The sequence below is a fragment of the Lepidothrix coronata genome, unplaced genomic scaffold (genome assembly GCF_001604755.1).
Source record: "Lepidothrix coronata isolate B3197 unplaced genomic scaffold, Lepidothrix_coronata-1.0 Scaffold296, whole genome shotgun sequence".
NCBI lineage: Eukaryota > Metazoa > Chordata > Aves > Passeriformes > Pipridae > Lepidothrix > Lepidothrix coronata.
Genome location: NW_016690476.1, coordinates 528,162 through 546,475, shown reverse-complemented (window position 1 = coordinate 546,475; position 18,314 = coordinate 528,162). Strand labels below are relative to the sequence as shown.

The window sequence follows — 18,314 nt, the reverse complement described above, 5'->3', positions numbered from 1 at the left end:
ACATTCATTTGGCTGAGCAGGAGGGGCTACATGCAATCCTGACACATGTCCTCTGGAGAGCTACAGCTGTCATCGTGCTAGATGATCTTTCATCCAGCATTATTTCTTGTGTTCTTGTTGGGAAAGGTCAGTGAGGGAAAGGAAGGAAAACTCAACGTGACGCAATTCGCGTCGTGTTCTTATCGACGCTTGGGGATTTAATTTTTATCAGAAGCTATCAGAAGTTTCCAGAAAGTTTGTATTGTGGCGTGTCTTTACACCATCTGTTTAACTGCTGCTTTATGTCGTTATGGTTTTGATTACTGGGGAGAATATACAGGAAAGTCAATTCCAGCCCACTCTGCTTTCTTCATCACCATCTGAAGTTAGAGACTTGGAAAGTAATCTGGGTGACAGGACACCTCTGGGTACCATCTAGTGCAATGCACTTGTTCAAGGCAGAACCAGCTAGACTTGGTTTTTGCAGGGCCATGCCCATTTGTGTTCTGGGGATCTCAAAGAATGGACTTCTCGGTCCAGAGTTGGACCACCTACATAACTATTTATTGTATTTATTTCTTTAATCAGTATTTTCTATGTTGTAGCTTCAGGTTGTGGATTCTCAGGCTGTCACTGTGCAACTTCAATTCTGTCTGTCTTCTGTATCCTCCTATTAGATAGTGGAAAACTATTAAGACCACAAGCAGATGTCTCTTCTCTTAAGGGGAAATAAACCCACTATTTCAGTCTCTCTATACCCTGTACAGCAGAATTCTCGTCCTTTATCTGTGTCACAGGTCTGGTTCACTCCAAAGGAGCAGTGATTAACTTTGTTTCCAGCTGTGTGGGCTGGTAATAAGCACTTGATCCAAGCAACAGCTAACCTATTGGAAGTTACTCAGCTAGGCAACTGTAAGGAAAGAATTAATACATTAATGTTAAGGTCTGATCTTTGCTGAGATACTACAGCCAGTATCACAGACAAGGAGGCCAACAAAGGCCTAAAAAGGCTGGAGAGGGATAGTAGAAAACCAGTATTATTATCTTAGATGTTTTGAGTTTTTTTAATTTATGTTTTATTTTTTAAATTATGTTAGAGACATTAATCATCGAAAGTAATTAAAATAAAATTATTAGAAAGATAAGTAAGAATTATTTTTGTGGTACAAAGTGGCAGCCAAGTTGAAAGTTCTAAATGTCATCTTAAAATTGTACTGATGTGTATTTTTAAAAGGAGTACTTAGAAGTTATAACAAGGAGTGAATTCAGATTTACTGTGTTACTTAAAGTTGGTTTAAGCATCTGGAATGGAACAAATTCCCTTTGATGCTTGAGCTAAACACATTTCTTAAAAGAACTATTGTGTTTCAGAGTCATTTGACCTCATCTGGCAATTTTTTCCTGTTTATTTAGAAAACATAGGCTACAATTGCTAGTTTTGTCATATGATGACTAACATCATCATAATACAACAGAATACTGTGTAAACAAATCAAAAAGCTTATACTTCAAAAGATTCAAGAAGGTGCTGAATTTTGTAAAAGCAGAGGAGCTGTTTGAGATAATATGCAATCCAGTTTGATGTATTAATTTATGAAATAGATTAATTTGATGTGAAGTTGAACATAAAATCAGTCTGGAAGATTTGATAAAGTCAGCTTTGCTGCCGTGTTAGCTTCTTTTTCCTTTTACCTTTGTTTTTTTCTCTATATGAATGGAACTGCTAATTGTTTTGCCAAGGAGTTCAGAAAGCAATCAGATTTCATAATTCTTTTTACTTCCACTCCGGTCAGCCAGTTCATTCCAAGTGATTTTGCCACAAAAGCTGAATCCAGCGACCATTTGATAATCAGTTTATTAGATGCTAGTTGTAACAGCTTACATTATTTAAAAGTGTAGATCTTTTCAGTCCTGGATCTCCATTTCCTAACTCCTTTAGCTAGAGAAGTCATGAGGCATCCTGAATTTTTGGAAACTTGATGAAAGCTCAGTGTGCTGGACGCCTGCTACTTGTCACTGTTGCTTAAGAGCTGGTGTGAAAACCTGTACTGGTTTCCTCCTGCTTCTGTTCTGAGGAAGCCTTAGTTTGTAAGATCCTTAATCAGACAAGAGTCTCCAGGCAATCTGCTCAAAACTGCCTGTGTAGGAGACTGAGGAAAATGTGATGTTAAGAGCAGCTTTTTTGGTGTTTTGCAGTTGATGAAGATCACAGCCCTGGTCAGAATATCATTATGCCGGGCTTAGACACCACATCTTACTGCTTTAGAACAGATCTGTCACTGAAATGTGGCTGTTTGGAGGGAGTGAGTGGCCAGCATTTCAATTTGCCTTGCATATTATCTTAGCCGTGCTTCTCTCTGCGCAGTAGACCTTCTGACGTGAAGCATTTGAAACTTACAGGTCTAGTCCTTCATCCTTGCTTATTCAGAGAGGATGTGGGCTCCTGCGGTTCAAATGGTCATTGTCACTTTATGGTTCAAAAAATGGAATTAAATGTTCGAAACTTTAAGCATATGCTAGTGCTTTCTGGAATTTTAACATTACTCTGTATGGTACCTCTTCAATTTTGTCAGCTTCTCTACAAACTGCAAGCACTATACAAAAGTTGGACTTTGCAGTGTAAGTTCACAGATTTTAAAAAGCTGAAAAAAAATTGAAAATACAGTATTCGGGGAAACGTTTAGGGAGAGCGCAGCCTTTTCTTCTTCAAAAATATCACACTGGCTTTATGCTGATATTACACATCCAGCCATTGGTTTCACAGTGTTAGCTTGCTACCTGATGGTCTAGTTGCTCGAGATGGGAGTGCATTAGCATTCCTGATTTATACACATACACATTTTTTTGTTTTTAACATGAACCTGTAGGTTCCTAATTAGGGAGGAAAGTGTGGAGAAATGCATCTTAAATGCACAACGCACAAAAACAAATACAAGGGACACCATTGCCTCTACAGCCCCCTCATGCAGGGTTTGGTGAAAGACCCTACAGCCTTTTTAGGCAATTTTGATGGGTCACTATTGGGCACCCAGACACGTCACTCAGACCACAGCTTGCTATGAGAGACAAACAGCCATCCTGTGCACATGAGACTATTTTGGAAGCAGAACAGCATGTGTGTGGGAGGACAGAAAGCCACCCTCTACAGGGTGATGTGATACTTCCTATTCTGAGCAAGTCCCTAGCCCTTCCTTTGTGTTAGTCTGTGGAGGATCAGCTGGGTGCCACAGCACAGGGACTCTTTTGCTGCTGGTATTCTTGCAGAGCAGATATAAAAAGTAAGAAAGATCACAGAAGGAAAATAAAGCAAAGGATGTTTTCTCTCTTTCAGTTTCTCCTCTAACCATCCAAATCCCCCATCTTGAAATGATTGACTATCTTGACTTTGATTAAATTCTTTCCTTAGATTTCTGTCTTAGCTTTTTTTTTTCTGTCTTTGGTTTTCACTGCTTTTGAAGTTTCAGCTGAGTTCTTGAAAACAAAGCTAGCAAACAGCTCCTTTTCAACAGAGAGTAGTATCACTGAAACATTTAGTAGATCACTTTGTCCTCAGGGAAGAGTTATGAAACACCTATCTCGATTGGTGACAAAGAACCTGGAGAGTAAATCTGCACATTAAAAGAGTTTGCTTTTCCATTGGGTAATGCTGAAATTAACACTAGAATAAAAAGCAGCAGAAATTCTCAAAAAAAAAAAGGTTACTGTTTGAGGTTTTTTTCTGAAAAGTTGAACAAAATAGGTGTGAGCCTCCATATAAATCTGATAGTTTCTATTTAATTTTAAAAAATCCATATCATATTCATATTATCTCTGTCTTTCACACTCATATAGTGTGAAAACAAAATATGGTGAAAACAAATGTATCATGCAGATACAGTGGAAAACCAGGAGTATATTCCTTTTTTGCATATTCCCTGTCTACCCTAAGAATGGCAATTGTGGTGGCTTTACTGGGATTTATTTTCTTTTAGGAGGGCTTGGGATTTGAATTGGTTTAGTATGGAAAGATGTGAAAGTGCTAGATCTCCCAGTGTAACAAAGGATTAGATGACATTGTTAAATATTTTATTATGTTCAAATTACTATACTGTTACTTAAAAGTCGAGCTTGTGGAGAAGTATCAGAGAGTGAATTTCTTCTTATTGTATTTGATGCCATTGTAACATCTGAGATAGCAGTGACTGGGCAGACTGAACAATTGACCCTTATGTTGTGGAGATAAGTTTAAAAGCTGAGTAACTTTCTAGTGCTTACGAGTGCACAGTCACCTTTCTGCTTTTAAAAGAGGAAACTTTTTGGAGGCAGTAAATGTTAAGTGATCATCCTCTGACCACAGAAACTCATTCTGCAAAGCAGCTCTTTATAGCGTCCAGATTGAGCGTTCAGTTCTCTGTTCCCTGTGGGGAGTTAGCAAGTAAATTTATTAAGTCTTGAATGAGGCTTCAGAGAGAAATTAAATGTTCCTTAGTTATCTTTTGCCAACAGAGATAAGCCTGTTTTATGACAGTATTCTTTCAAGAAAAGGGGAAAACTATTTTTTGGCTTAGCTAGGTTACTGAGTCTGCAAGCCAACAGTAAGCATTGCTGATTCCATGAAGGCCATCCTAGCAGGTGATGCTCCTGCCATAACCCACTCTAATGTGGAATATTAAGAATATCTTGCTCTACACAGTCTCCACTCCTTTTAGTTTTTTTTTTCTTTTCGATAGTCTGAAATTAGAGAAAAGACTGATACAAGGCTGCAAAATTAATCTTGGGAAGCTGATGCTTTTACTCTGCATCAGTTGAGGTGCCAAAGCATGGTACATAATGTTGTTTTTTCTTGTGTATGTATCAAGCCAAAATAATATGTCATGAGAAATAATAGAAAGTGTCATGCAGAATAAGGAGAAATGATGACAAATTTGGGCCAAAGTTCCTCTTATAGAGATAATTAGAATGAGAGACAAGACAAACTTGGTCAAAATCAGGAAGGTGCATCACTTGCTGTTTTATATCTGGATCACTTCATGTTGACTTGGATCTGGTTGGAAGCACTTTGAACAAAATTAGACTAAATAGAACATATCAGCATGCTGTTTCCTTTCTAATATATTTTACTGTGCCCTTACAGTTTTTGGAACACAGATAAATATGACAGGACTGAAAAAAATGCCTTGAAATGCATTTATATACTGATATAATTTATGTAATACATAAATATGTTGCGTAGAATGTATTTTTACTGCATACAAACTGGGACAAAACTGTACCTATAAAACGTCATTAAAAATTAAACATAAAGTTTGGATAACTGCTACAAAGTTGGCAGCAGGAAAGTTATCCTTTCCTTGGGGTGTGTTGATGATATTAATAAGTAACAGTTAAAGTTCTGCTCCATAGAAGCACAGCTGTGTCTGTGTTAGTTTTAGAGAGGAGTGATTAAAACAAAGATTTGCTACTTGTGACTTAAATACCAAATTTTGTCATCCTAAATGTGAGGTGCAAAGATCCAGCCTGCCACTGGTGTGTTGCTCACGTGGATGCTGAGGGCAGCAGGTGTTCTGTTGCCTGGTTTCTTACAGTTCACTGAGATCCTAAGATGCAAAAACCCGGGACAACATACAGCTGGATAAAGAGCATTGCTGTGTGGGGGGAAAAAAAGAGTTGGCAGGTTTTCTTGTTTGCAAAGCGGAGATAAATTAAATGGGTAGGTGATAGGAGAAAAATGCCATATGCGTGAATTTTAATAAGGAAGTATTGTTTTCAGAAACTCTGTGTTCACAACGTGGTAATAACTTATCATCCCCTCTGAATTTCTTGAGTTTCCCCCATGGATCTCTTTATGCTTAGAGTGCATATTCTTTGTCTGCACTTGCAATACCACTTTCATGTGAGGGCTGACTGGGGCTGAGATGGAGCCTTCTGCAGGTAAAATGCACTCAGGCTTTTGTGTTGCAGGATCCTTTGCAGTGCTGTGTGTCACTTACACTCGGATTTGTAACACGTTTCTACCAGCTATTTTATAAAACGTCTGGTGTAGATTTAGCAGAACATGCTCTTCTGCCAGCTAAACAGATTTCTTTGCTTTTGACTCCCAATGCATGTGGGTTGGCACTTGACTTTGGAGTACCTTTGTATGATATTCTGTTTGGCTTGATTTGCAACTTCAAGTTTTAACGTCTTCCAGAAAAGTAATTATCAGCCTCCTAGGATCTAAGTGACATCACTTAAATAGTTTTTTGATGTTTTTGAGACTGTGATTTTACTCTGCATGTCTTGTCTTTTTCTTTTTTTTCTGAGAGGGCCTCTCATGAAGAGCAGAGAGAGATGCATAGCTGTGCAAAGGGGAAAAAATTCCAAAACTTGTGTTGTTCGTATGTGTATATATACAGGCAGAGAACTTGTGTAGTTCAGAACTGTTGCCATCACTTGTGAAGTGGCTTGAGCTAGAGAAGCACAGCCCAACCAGTGGGCAAAATTTGGAGATAGTGACAAAAGATCACTTCTTCCCTGAAAGCCAAAAGTAGAGGGGAATAAAAATTAAAAAATTAAATTTTACATACCTCTGGACCCACCAGTGACAATTGTTTGTTTAAAGAAATAAATGGCAGTTTTGAATTTTTTCCAAAAGTAGTCCTTTGAACTATGAAAAACAGTGTTTCAGTAAAATGTTTGTGTCTTTGCTGAAGGGCAGGATCAATACATGGTATAATTATATTTACTTTTTAGGCAAAGGTTTTAAAATGGTTTATAGTTTCAAGACACTTATGGGGTTAAAATATATTGTGTGATGCAACTGTTGGTGGCTGTCTGAATTCTGATCTGGCACTTTGAAGGAAGTAGTGGGTGCAAAGCATCGCTTGCAGGTTAAAAATAGAAATGATCAATTTTTACTTCATTTCTGTGGGAACCTAAATCTGATCCTGTTTCATTGCATTTAGTATATGTTCAAAGCACAGCTCCTCAGATTGCTTCCATTCTTTTCAGACATTTAACACGCAAACCTGCATCTCTTCTTCTGTTTAAAGATTTGTTCTACTTTTCATGGTGTAAATATTACCTGGTACATGCTTTGCAATCCAGGTTCTGCAGTTCTTTGTCATTAAATGATAATGACAAACTGAGTAAAGTCATTAAATGATAATAGTTCATATATCATTTCCAGGATCCTTTTACTGGTCTTTCCATCTTGTCTTTGTTGTGCTCCTTGCCCCCTGTAAAGGGGTAAATGCCTTGAGCCAAGGCAAAGAGGAAAAAAAAAATCATATACTTCAATATAAATTTTAAACCTTTTTGCCTGTTGATGCCAAATGGTTCAGTAACTTGATCCAAACTGACAAGAAAGATAACAGATAAGTTAGCTAACCATAATATGAACTTCCTTCTGTTTCCCCCCTGCTAAGAAAAAAAATCCACAAGGAACACAGATACAGGACACATGGTCTCATTGCAGTCAGACTGACAGAGCTGAGGCATACATTTGTTCTGTCAGAAATGTATTGAAAACAAACCTCTAGATGATACAAATGCTCAGGGGGGTGTGTGTATGTTAAAGTTCTTTGCACTAGCATCACAAGCATTAGTTTTTTTTATAGATTACCTTTATGGTGAGATCTCATTATTTACTCATTACTGAGTTAGTGGCTAATTATTTATGGTATGATACCAAGTGGAGTTTAGGACGTGGGTGAAGGTTAGCAGGATTAAATTTTGCTAGGCTCTGTCAGTATTTTTTTTTTTTTTTAACACAGAGTATTTTATGAGTCTTCCTCTCCTGAAAGTCGCCGTGATTATCTCGGCTGGTCAGCCACAGCTGCTGGTGGCTCTGCAGAAGACAGTGGCCAGTTCCCAAGAACAGTATTTTTAACTCTCAGAGCACAACCTAACTCAGTCCTCCACCACAACAAATCAATCACACAGGCAGATTCCTGACTTATGGAGAGACACAAACGATAAACAGAGGGCAATGAGCATAACTGTACATTTTATTTCTTCCTAAGTAGGAGATGAACTGCTTCTCAGCCTCTTTCAAATTAAATTTGCTACAGAATCCATCTTGTGTGTTAATTCTTACTGTTAATAGAACAGTGGTATTGCATGTATTCCTACAGGTACAGGAACTCAGAAAATACAACTTCACAACAAAATCCTGGCAAAACTTATGTTTATGGTGTCCTCTGTAAAAGCTCTGTAACCTTTCTGGGTACGTTCCCATACTACTTTCCTCTGTGTTACATTCCTCACAAAGAGATGACTTTTTACAGTGTTTCCCATGTCCCTTTAAGCATCCTAATTGGTCAGTTTGGTTTTGGCTGAGACTGGGTCTCTAGAAATGGCACGCCCTGGTAGGAGAGCAGAACACTTGGTGTTGGGGAACCATGACATGCATTAGATGTCTTTTGTCATCTGCTGCAGACTGGCTCACCTGGTTCATTGGGCTCAATGTCTGTTAGCAATGGGAGGGCATCAGTTAATCTTCTAGGTCGGCTTCATCCAAAAAAAAAGTCTAATTTGTACACCCCAAGATTAGTATGAAATGGGACTGGTAAAGTTGTTTCAAAACCATTCTCATGATCCAAGCTAAAAACAGTAATGTAAATGCAAACTGGGTGCTCAAAAAGGATTAAAAAAAACCCAAACAAAACCAAAAACAAACCCCAAACTACTTTTTATTTGCTTTCAGAGTGAACTACTTTGTGGTTTTAATACAGCAGAGCACTTAAATACTGTTCCATTGCTTCATGAGGCTCGCATCAGTGGGCACATGCTGGGGTGTAACAGACTGATGGCCTCTGATAAGGAACTCACTTGAAATAAGAAACATGGTTTTATGACAGTGCAGTTTAACTAGTGGTTACTGGTTGACTAGCTGATGATTAGTGGAGAATCATTTACAGTGATTCACAAGATCCAGCACTCCGAGCCTGTTACTGGTATGCCAGTGACCTTAACAACAAGGAGGAAAATAAGTCAAGTTGCCCGAAGAAAGAGTTTGATTGTTTGCAAAACGCAAAAACAAGAAAAAGAAACTGAAAATCCTTGGGTTTGTCTGCATTTTCTCTGCATCAAGACCCTGCATTTCAAAACTTTACTAAAACGAAGAAATCATGGATGTATTGTTTAGATATATAAATTTCACTGTTAATTTTTTGAAAAGGGGAGGGACATCTACCACAGACCTGAAACTATTTTAAGTGTTTCTGTTGCACCTCTCTAGATCTTCTTTCTGTGTCAGTGGCACCGCGTATGACAGTAGTAGATTGTGTAAATACAGCTGTGTGAGCTCCAAATAGTCTCATACCTGGTAGAGATGCTCCTGAACATGTCAGATGAGCAGTCATTGCAGTTAGCTATTTCTGTGGGAGAATTTTATGTGTTCCTCCTCATCCCAGCTTATATATATGATGCAATAAGGTGCTGAAACCTACTGAAATCTGGTTTTGTAATAGAGAAAAGGTGCAGGACAGGACTAAATGTGTTTTGTACTTGCTGGCTAAACCCCATGATGTATTCTCATAGTTGTGGGCTCTGATTCATAAAGATTTAATCTGTAGCTATGTTTCAATAGCAGCTAGCCCACTCCTGAGACATGTACCTTCGAGTCTTGTGTCTGTGTGGTCTTACAGTCTCATTGCAGATTAGAGATGGAGATCTGTAAAAATGAGACCTAATGGACTTTAAGATGATGGGAAGATTTTACCTGAGCTCAAGTAGTTTCTTAGATGTTACACTCTATTTTGTACAACACGCCTAAAACTTGAGATATTGATACTGTGCTTCATGGATATTTTATTTTTTCCAAGCACAGGCATTTTTCAGGTTATGGACACGTGGTGATTACACACTGCATGGATTGCTCTGTGTCAACTCCCTGGCTCTGGCCTAAGAAAGGAGGATAGGGTTTTCTTGTCTTATTCCTTTAGATGCAATGCTTAGCTGGAGGCAGGTAACCAAAGCAGGTTTAATTAGAGGAAGTCTTTGCTGCCTCTAATTTTTTTATATGCTTGATATTATATTAATAAAAAACAAAGCTGTGACTCGGAGAAATCAGAAGCAGAGGTTAAGGAATTCTCGTCTTCTATCTCACAGTACAGGAGTCTGAAGAGTCCCTTGATCTGACATTTTGCCCTACTACCCCAGTGTACCCCTTCAGGTCACACTCTAAAATGCAGACTGAAAGTTGTCTTGTGTATAGGGGTTTCAGAGTTCAGTAAAGATATGCAACTAACCCTTATCAAAATCAGGGAACTATTCTGAACATCACTATGAAGTATATTACAAATAGTGGCATAAGTGCCAGACTTAAGTGCATGCAAATCAGAAATTCTGTAAGTTGGTGGTTTCATGGGCTATTCTAATGCTCTTTGTTCTTTGATTCTTGTTTTGAATGACTAAACCTCAAATTCGATCTGTCCTACCATGACTTAGATACAAATATAGGCAGAAGTTATTGCATGAAACATCACAAATACTGGTTAATAAACTGCAGAATTTAGTAAGGTTATTTACAAATGTTTTGTTGGCCTAAATGTTAGGAGTGCTATCAGTGCTTTTCTAACATCTGCTTTACATCCTCCAAGTAAAAACAAAGGACAGTGTTACAGCAGTGTAATTGGTTAACGTCAGAATTTGGTCCCTGCTTTTTGACTCTATGGAAGTATGTTACAGTATATGCAATATCCTATAGAGGGTTAAATTCTGCATTTATGACACACGCTGGTTTTGCCTTTGCAATGAATCTCAGTTGGATACTTTCCTTACCTTCCTTTCAGAAAAGGCGACGGCGGATTGATCGGAGCATGATTGGGGAGCCAACAAACTTCGTTCACACAGCTCATGTAGGATCAGGAGATCTATTCAGTGGGATGAATTCAGTAAGTGTGAGCAGATGAACATAATTTGATATTAAGCAGAACATAGGAGCAGTATATGTATATTGTTGCTGAAGCAATGAGTCTTTCCACTATAATGTGTGTGAAACAACCTGCTAGCGTTTTAATTCCAGGTCCCAAACAGTTGCATTCAAGAATATGGAATATAATTTTTTTTAATTCCTGTATTTATTGACAATGCATTTTAGATGCTGTATAAATTGTGCAGAATACTCTCTAAATTAAAAATTTATTCTGACATCATGCGTGAACCAAAATAGAGGTACATTTGAAAATATGCTAGAGTATTATATGGGAGACTTTGTGTTTTACAACTGACCACATTTACTACCTTAAATGCTTTAAGCTGTTATAAATATAGTTCATGTAAAACTCTAGCTTACATTGGTTTTTAGTGCAAACACATTTTTTGTGTGTGTGTGTTCTTGTTGAGGTTTTTCTATATTCTGTAGCCTTCTTTGCAGTGTGAATTATTTCCAGAGGAACCAATGTCACAGGTGAGGTTTTGTGGCTTCCTGTAGGTGATAGGAACAAGAAATATTTCCTTCCTCTCTGAAAGTGAAAATCAGAGGCTAAGATGATGATTATGGAAATAGAGTTATCTTGCACAGCTTCAAATTTCTGTTCAATGTCAATCTGTTTTTAAGGTCAAATATATATAGAAAAGGGTTGTATGTAGATAATGGTGACAAACACGTCTTGACTTTAATAATCCTTTTTAAAGGAAAACATGTTTGGAGATGAAAAATCCTTGTTGACAAAAGAGAAGAAAAATCTCTGTCAGAAGTATCAGAATAGAGAGCAGAGCTGTAAAGAGAAGGGTGTTATTGTAGGCAAGTGAGGTCATTTGTAGTTTCAACTAGTTTAAATTGATCTTACTGAGACTGGACAAAAACTTTTGTAACTCAGCATGTAATGGGGAAGGGCAAAGCTAGAAAATTTGACATAACAAACAATACACTACATTTTCCCTGAAACAACATAATGGACTGAAAGTGATTTGTCCTAAACATCTGTGAGCAAGTTAAATGCCAAACAGCTTCAACTTGATAGAATTTAGATACAGCTAATTACCTATTTATTCTAGTGTATTACATTAACATTTAAAGCATTTCAAATTGAAATAATAAAGTGATAATAAGCTGAGCAGTTTTCTTTTTTTTCCTTAAGCATGGCTTTTGCTTTTAAAATATTTATTGTCTTTCCTGGGGGAACCTTCTGCACTCTCACAGCTGAGCTGCCTCGTGAGGTTTGTGGCACTTGCCCGAAGCTTTGTTTTTTCACCTCACACTTTTCCCCCTGCTTGCCCTCACCTTTGCCTGACATTTCAGTTTATCTCCAGATGGTACGTAATTATTGTTGTCTCTCTGCATAGACCTTTTCATTTTGAATGCTCATAACTTGCTCTTTCTCTCACTTTTTTTTCATTTGGATAACGTGGTGCATCAGTGGACAGAGGGATTTTTCTGATCCCAGATAGAAAGTATCTGTATGAAAAAATTAGCGGTTTTTTTCCCCCTCTCTTGCTCCAGAAACTCAAATCTCTACTTTTTCACACTGCCTATTTTCTGCCTCTGCTGTGGTGGTCTCCATGTTCGTTCTTTGCAGTGTAATTTCCAAGACTGCAATGTTAACCTCCACATATTTTTCTGCTGCGTAGTTTTCACTTGTAGCGTGGAGATTATGCTCCTTCAGGAGTCTCTCTTCTAAATACCCTAGGAAAATACCTGCAATTTAATTACAATTTCCCATATAAATTCGCTTCTTCATCCACTTTCTGTCTGCTCTGTGGCTTTTTTCGTCACCGTTATTCTTCATTACATGTCCTTATGATTTTGCGTGAGTAGTTTTCTGACTGCTGAGTTATTTGGCTGTTTTGTTTGCTCTCTCTGTAGAGTGCCTCATTCCTTTGTCAAAGGTACACTTAAACAGCAGGAGCCCCCTGTGCACTGGCTCTTTTTCATTCCCATCCCTTTCTTCCCTGTTTTAGTTTCATACTCCATGGTGAAATCTCCTGCTTTCTTCTTCTGCTTCATGTTGTTCAGTCTAGTCTTTGATTTAATGTATTTTTGTGTAGTTTTCAATTGTTTTCTCTCTCAAGGTCCATCTGTGCTATTTCCTATTTCTAAAAGGGTGGGAAAGAAAAGGAAAGAAGGAAATTAATGAGACACATAAGCAGCACAACAGTTTGTATGATCTTTAATTGGTGCAATTCTCTTTCCCTTCCAAATCCTTATCCCATCTAAATTAAACATAAGAGAAAAGAGCCTTGCTGTTATGTATCATCAAAGAAAGGCAATGACATCTTTGGGAAAGAATAAAAATTTGGTTTGGTTTCAGCTCAAATTGCCTCAAAAGGAGGGTTCTTGAGGAAGAATACTACCCTATATGCCTGCTTCTGCAGTTAGACCTGCTTTTTGTTCAGAGTTTTTAACACTGTATGTCTCCTACAAAGATTTTCATATACAAAATAGCCACGGAACTGTTAATGCAGTCAAATTTAATTTCTTGCATTCTCTGCTTCAAGTGCAACAACCTCTGCATTTTAGACTGATAGTTCCTTACCCACTAACACAAGCATTTATGTGTGTGACTCAGGAACCAGGGAAATTATTCTAACCTTTGGAAGAAGTACTCATAAAAATTTACGCCTTAGCCTTGCAATTTGTGTTGATTTGCTGCTCTCAGAAATTTTAAAGTCCTGTAGGCAAGTTGTCAGGCTGAAAGGTGATGTGGCCTGGAGACTTTCCTAGTTCTTTTTCACTGGAGGCAGGGTTCATTGAGATGAAATTAACAAACGTCCTGAAGTCACTCTTTTGAATGCATTTACATGTAGATTAACCATTTTCTGAGGAAAAAAAGAAACTATGAAAGTGAAACTCCTTTGTTTCAATGGGCAACAGAAGATGCTTGGTGAAGAAGAAGAGCAGCTTGGTGAAATGTGAAAGTTATTAAACACATCCCCATGAGTGTGATTGCAGTTCTCCACACTTCCTTACGGAATTTGTGGTCTCTGATGTCAGATGCACTAGAGTATTGGCTCTGAGTATTGGCTTTTCCCTGAAGAAAATTGGGATGGTAATATTGCTTTGCTGCAGATGTATCGCTTATTTTAGCAAAAGGCCAAGGTGGAAGATGGTTTTGCATTGCACTGCTTAAATACGTAAAAACACAACCTTTTGCATAGCATTGCAGTATGCCATGCTGTTGAAGATAAAGGTCAAAAAAACCAGGCTCTTTCGTCACACAGGTTTGAAAAACTGTGTGGAAGAGAGTTCTGCAGATTCATTTTATGTGTGCTTGTGTTTTGCTGTGCTGTGGAAAAAAAAAAAAAAAAAAGATGTACTTCTTTTGTCTTTGTAGACAGGGAAAATATTGTGCAAGCTACTTGGAAATATTTCTCCTGTGCTGTTTTAATACAGCTTTCCAGTGATGATTTTAGGTCTCTGCTAAGGAGCATACATGAAATAATTGCAAGTGGTGCCCTGCAGGCGTGGCCTTGCATGAATGCTGGTTTCTGCTCATTGTGTGGTTGTTATGTATGCTCTGGGGTGCAGAGAGAAAAAGGTCAAACCTTTAAGGTTCTAGTTGTCTTCCTGCAGGCACTTGGACATGATTATTTTGTCTCATGCAACACAAGCAGGAAAGAACTATGGATTCCCTTTTGTTGTTGTTGTTGTTGATAGAGGCAGTGCAAGTCATAGTGGGATATGCATGTCCTGGGGTCATGAAGGGCATGTCTTTATGTATTTATTTGCACCCGGCAAAAATACTCTCAAATAAGCTATTTTCAGGGAAGTTCAGATTGACTATGATTTGAATAATAAATGCCCTTCCATTTAAAGGAACAGTAGCAATCAATGAAAGCATTGTGTGCTGTTACATAAATAGATAAATCAAAAACATTCCACAAACAAAAAGGTCCTTTTTGATTTAGAAAGCCCTGTTTTATCCCTATTTCAATAATCTGAAATTAGCTGTACAGTGCAGATACTATCCAGATATTTGAAAGTTGTCTATTATATTTTTAACATAATGGTGTTAACTTCTCTGGTTTATCATACTTGCCAAAGAACATTTTCCATATAACAAGATGAATTATAGTTTGCGAGGTGGAGTCAATGCCAGTAAGATATTTGATTTTTTTTTTTATATTTATTTTTTTGATTCATCAAGTGGGTCAGTGAAAGCCTGAATCAGCCACTTTTCTTTGGGAGAGAGGAAAAACTTCTGCCTCAGCACCAGTTCTTCCATCTCTCCTGCTGAGCTATGTGCAGATGTTAGAATTCCAGCAAGCCTTTGCTGCACATACCTTCATGCAAAAGTAATGTAGCTGTACTGTTAAAGGAGCACTTGAAAACTAAACCTACAAGAAGAAACAAAATTGGAAACAAGAAGATGCCACAGCTCACTGTCTTTCTTCTTTCCTCTGCTCCCCTTTTCCATTCTGTCTCCAGGTCAGCTCAATTCAGAACCAAATGCAATCCAAGGGAGGCTATGGAGGTGGCATGTCTGCAAATGTTCAGATGCAGCTTGTAGATACGAAGGCAGGATAACCTTGGGGATACTTTTCCAGTAAGTATTGCACTCTGTTTTTTAGGCACTGATAGAGTAGTAGGAAGAACAATCATGCGACTCCATAATTAGCTGCCTATAAAAAGCTGTGTCTTTATGATGACCAATTTTAAAATCCATTTCTGAGTAAAAAATTTGATAGTGTGTAAATGTGCTAATTTCTTTACACAATGAACAAGAGATTGTTCTGACTGTATCAGTCTGTCCTTAAGCCTGTTTTAACCAAAAATGATATCGTAGACTAATCTTTGCAAGTGAAGTTAGTTGTAAAACAAATCATCTCAGAGGTATGCTAGTATATGATTAGGGATTTTGCAATGGTTCCATAAAATGTGTGGTGTTAAATCAATGAATAGCAGCGTTACAGTTGGAAAATTGTTACTCAGAATGCTCAAAACTCGGTTTAATAACGTGTTTTCTGTCTTTCAGGTTTATGTGAATTCCTGTGTCTTCTTTCCTGTGTCCTCTCTTTTGCCTTGGTGACTGCTTTCTGTGCTCATGACAAGAGAAGTGATGGCTCATTGTTCACCCTTTGTGATTAGTCCAGTGAAAAGTTGCTGTTTTGCTCTGATGATGCCATTTATCAGATTGGTCCAACTGTGCCTTTCAGTGGCATGCACGCATTGGCCTCTACCAGTATCATGGATGTAGAGCTGTTTAGGATTGGTTTTCACTTTTTTGTTTGTTTTAAGGCAAATTAAAGCACCAACCTTAGCTTTCCTCATTCCTGACAGATACTAATGCAAAACATCATGTTGCTTTATAGTGTTTTAATCTTTTGCCCTCCACTCGAGTAATTTAGAAATGAATGAGTTTCCATTAATGTCTTCAATCATCTGATGTTCACACCCATTTTTGAAAGGTCTGGGACCTTGCAAGCACAAGTAATTATTTCGTACAAAATCAACAGAGTAGATGACCGCATGCTTTGTGAGGTTGCTTTGTATGGTGGCCTGCTTGGTGCTAAAAGAGAAAAAAAAAAATTGCTTACTGCAGATGTGAAAAATTTTGCTGTGGCACCAAGTCATGCCTGTTTCTGAAAAAGGACTTGTAACTTAGCTGCTTCAGAGTTATGTCTTTATTTTAGTTTTCACACAACTGGCCTTGAAATAATAAAGAGAGAACTTGCATTCATGAGGCATTTGTTGTAAATGTTCGGTATATTTATTTTGAAAGAGCTGACCTTGAGACTGTAAACCAGTGTAGTACCGTATCTAAGTGTTGTGGGATTGCTTTAGTCTATTTAAAAAGAAGAGCAACATGTTTGGCTGCTTCTTTTTCTTTCTACAGTTCTTCTTAATTTTAAGCTGTACGGTCATTTCCAGTAGCAGCATGTCAGACTGCCTGCAATATTAGCTGAAAAGTTTAGTAGACCTTTCTAAGTAGTTGGCAGTTTCTGTGTACTGAATATTTAGGGGCCATGGAAGTTGCTAAGAGCAACATACTAATCTGGCAGAACAGGTGCCAATGAAAACAACACACAGGGTGACTTTTTATTAAGTCAGTAAATTGCCTTTTGCTCAGGTTCCGAAGCATGTTTCTTTTATATGTTGTGAAACTGCATTTTAATACTGCACTGTTTTCGGATTATCTCTGTAAATGGTCCCTTTTTTTGCTCCTTGGTGGTTTGAGAGGCGTCAAAGATTTGAGTCCTGGTTACATGAAATTTTTATGTGAAAAAAAAACCAAAACCATCCCATCAAATAAGGCATTACTGAGCTCAATCAGATCCATTTTTATATGCAAACATGCATGTAGATTGTTGTCATAAATGATTTTTTTATTCTATTTCCATCATTTCCCTGATTTCACGTTGCAACAGCTGTCTGGTTGATTTAAACATTTCTGAACCTACCTAATCTCCTCTCGCTGTTCATAAACAACATGTAAAATACGTGGGCCATGGAGGTAGTTTGCCTTCCCTAAGTTGTATTTCAGTGGTAGATGTCACTTATCTGGTTGAATAGTTCAAATTAGGTTGGATAGTGTTCACTGATAAAGGTACTGATTCCTGATGACAGAAGATCGAGATGTTCAGTTGTCTGGCTGCATAAACACATGGCAGTGCAGTGATATATATATTTTTTTTTAGGGGTTAATATTTCCAATGCCACTTTATCAATGACTCTTAATTATACTACAAAATTATTACAAAATTATTTGATCTTTGTTACTGGTAATAGCAGCTTAAATTTGCTTGCCAAACCTATCTTGCACTTGCCAAAATGTTTTCAGCTCAAAAGCCAGGAAAAAGAATTGACATATTTTTATAACAGACATACTTTTTTTGTACATTGTGTTCATTCTTGAATAAAGTCAGTTCAGTGTTGGCTTGTAGATATTAAAAGGAAAGTATTGACTTTGATTCAATAAATGTTTTCTTTCAGTTGGTGGACTACCTTTTTTCTTTTACATAAAGTACATTTCCTTTAGAAAAACACTTGCATCTTGCAGATGAATTAATGTTAAAAATTCTCTGAAGAGTAGGGTATTATTGTCAATAATTTCCAGGCTTGAGTCTTTTTCATGTCACTTGACCATTTTGCTGCCAAGTGGATTAAGCCATAATTTTATCAGCAGTATTGTTGGTTTGATTTAGCATGTATCCCGAGGAAGGAAAAGTTTCTTAAAAAATACATTCGAAGTCTTTCCTTTTGACTGGAACTCATGTGTGTGTCACTTTCCTGATTGTGATGCAGATTACTGTGGTGATCAGTAGAAGACTTTATTGTCACCATAATATGCTCATCTGCATTAAAAATACCTACAAGGCACAATATTGTCTACTCTGTATTTGGCTCAATTAATTTTTATATTTGACACTCTCAAAGTCATTTCCTTAAGGGATAATTTACTGCATGAAATTTCATGCTAAATTGTTTTAAA

The 18,314-nt window shown here is 37.6% G+C and overlaps 1 protein-coding gene across 8 annotated transcripts in view; it reads left to right on the top strand.

The window, feature by feature from the left end:
* Positions 1-17,822, top strand: part of CDC42SE2 (CDC42 small effector 2) — an 80,769-nt gene extending 62,947 nt beyond the window's left edge. For all 8 annotated transcript variants that reach the window (XM_017837211.1, XM_017837218.1, XM_017837215.1 and 5 more), the window contains 3 exons: positions 10,734-10,835; positions 15,311-15,428; positions 15,858-17,822. In XM_017837211.1, coding sequence (XP_017692700.1) covers positions 10,734-10,835; positions 15,311-15,409 — 201 coding nt within the window. In that variant the 3' untranslated portion in view covers positions 15,410-15,428; positions 15,858-17,822. The remainder of the gene's footprint in view (positions 1-10,733; positions 10,836-15,310; positions 15,429-15,857) is intronic.
* Positions 17,823-18,314: the final 492 nt, after the last annotated feature.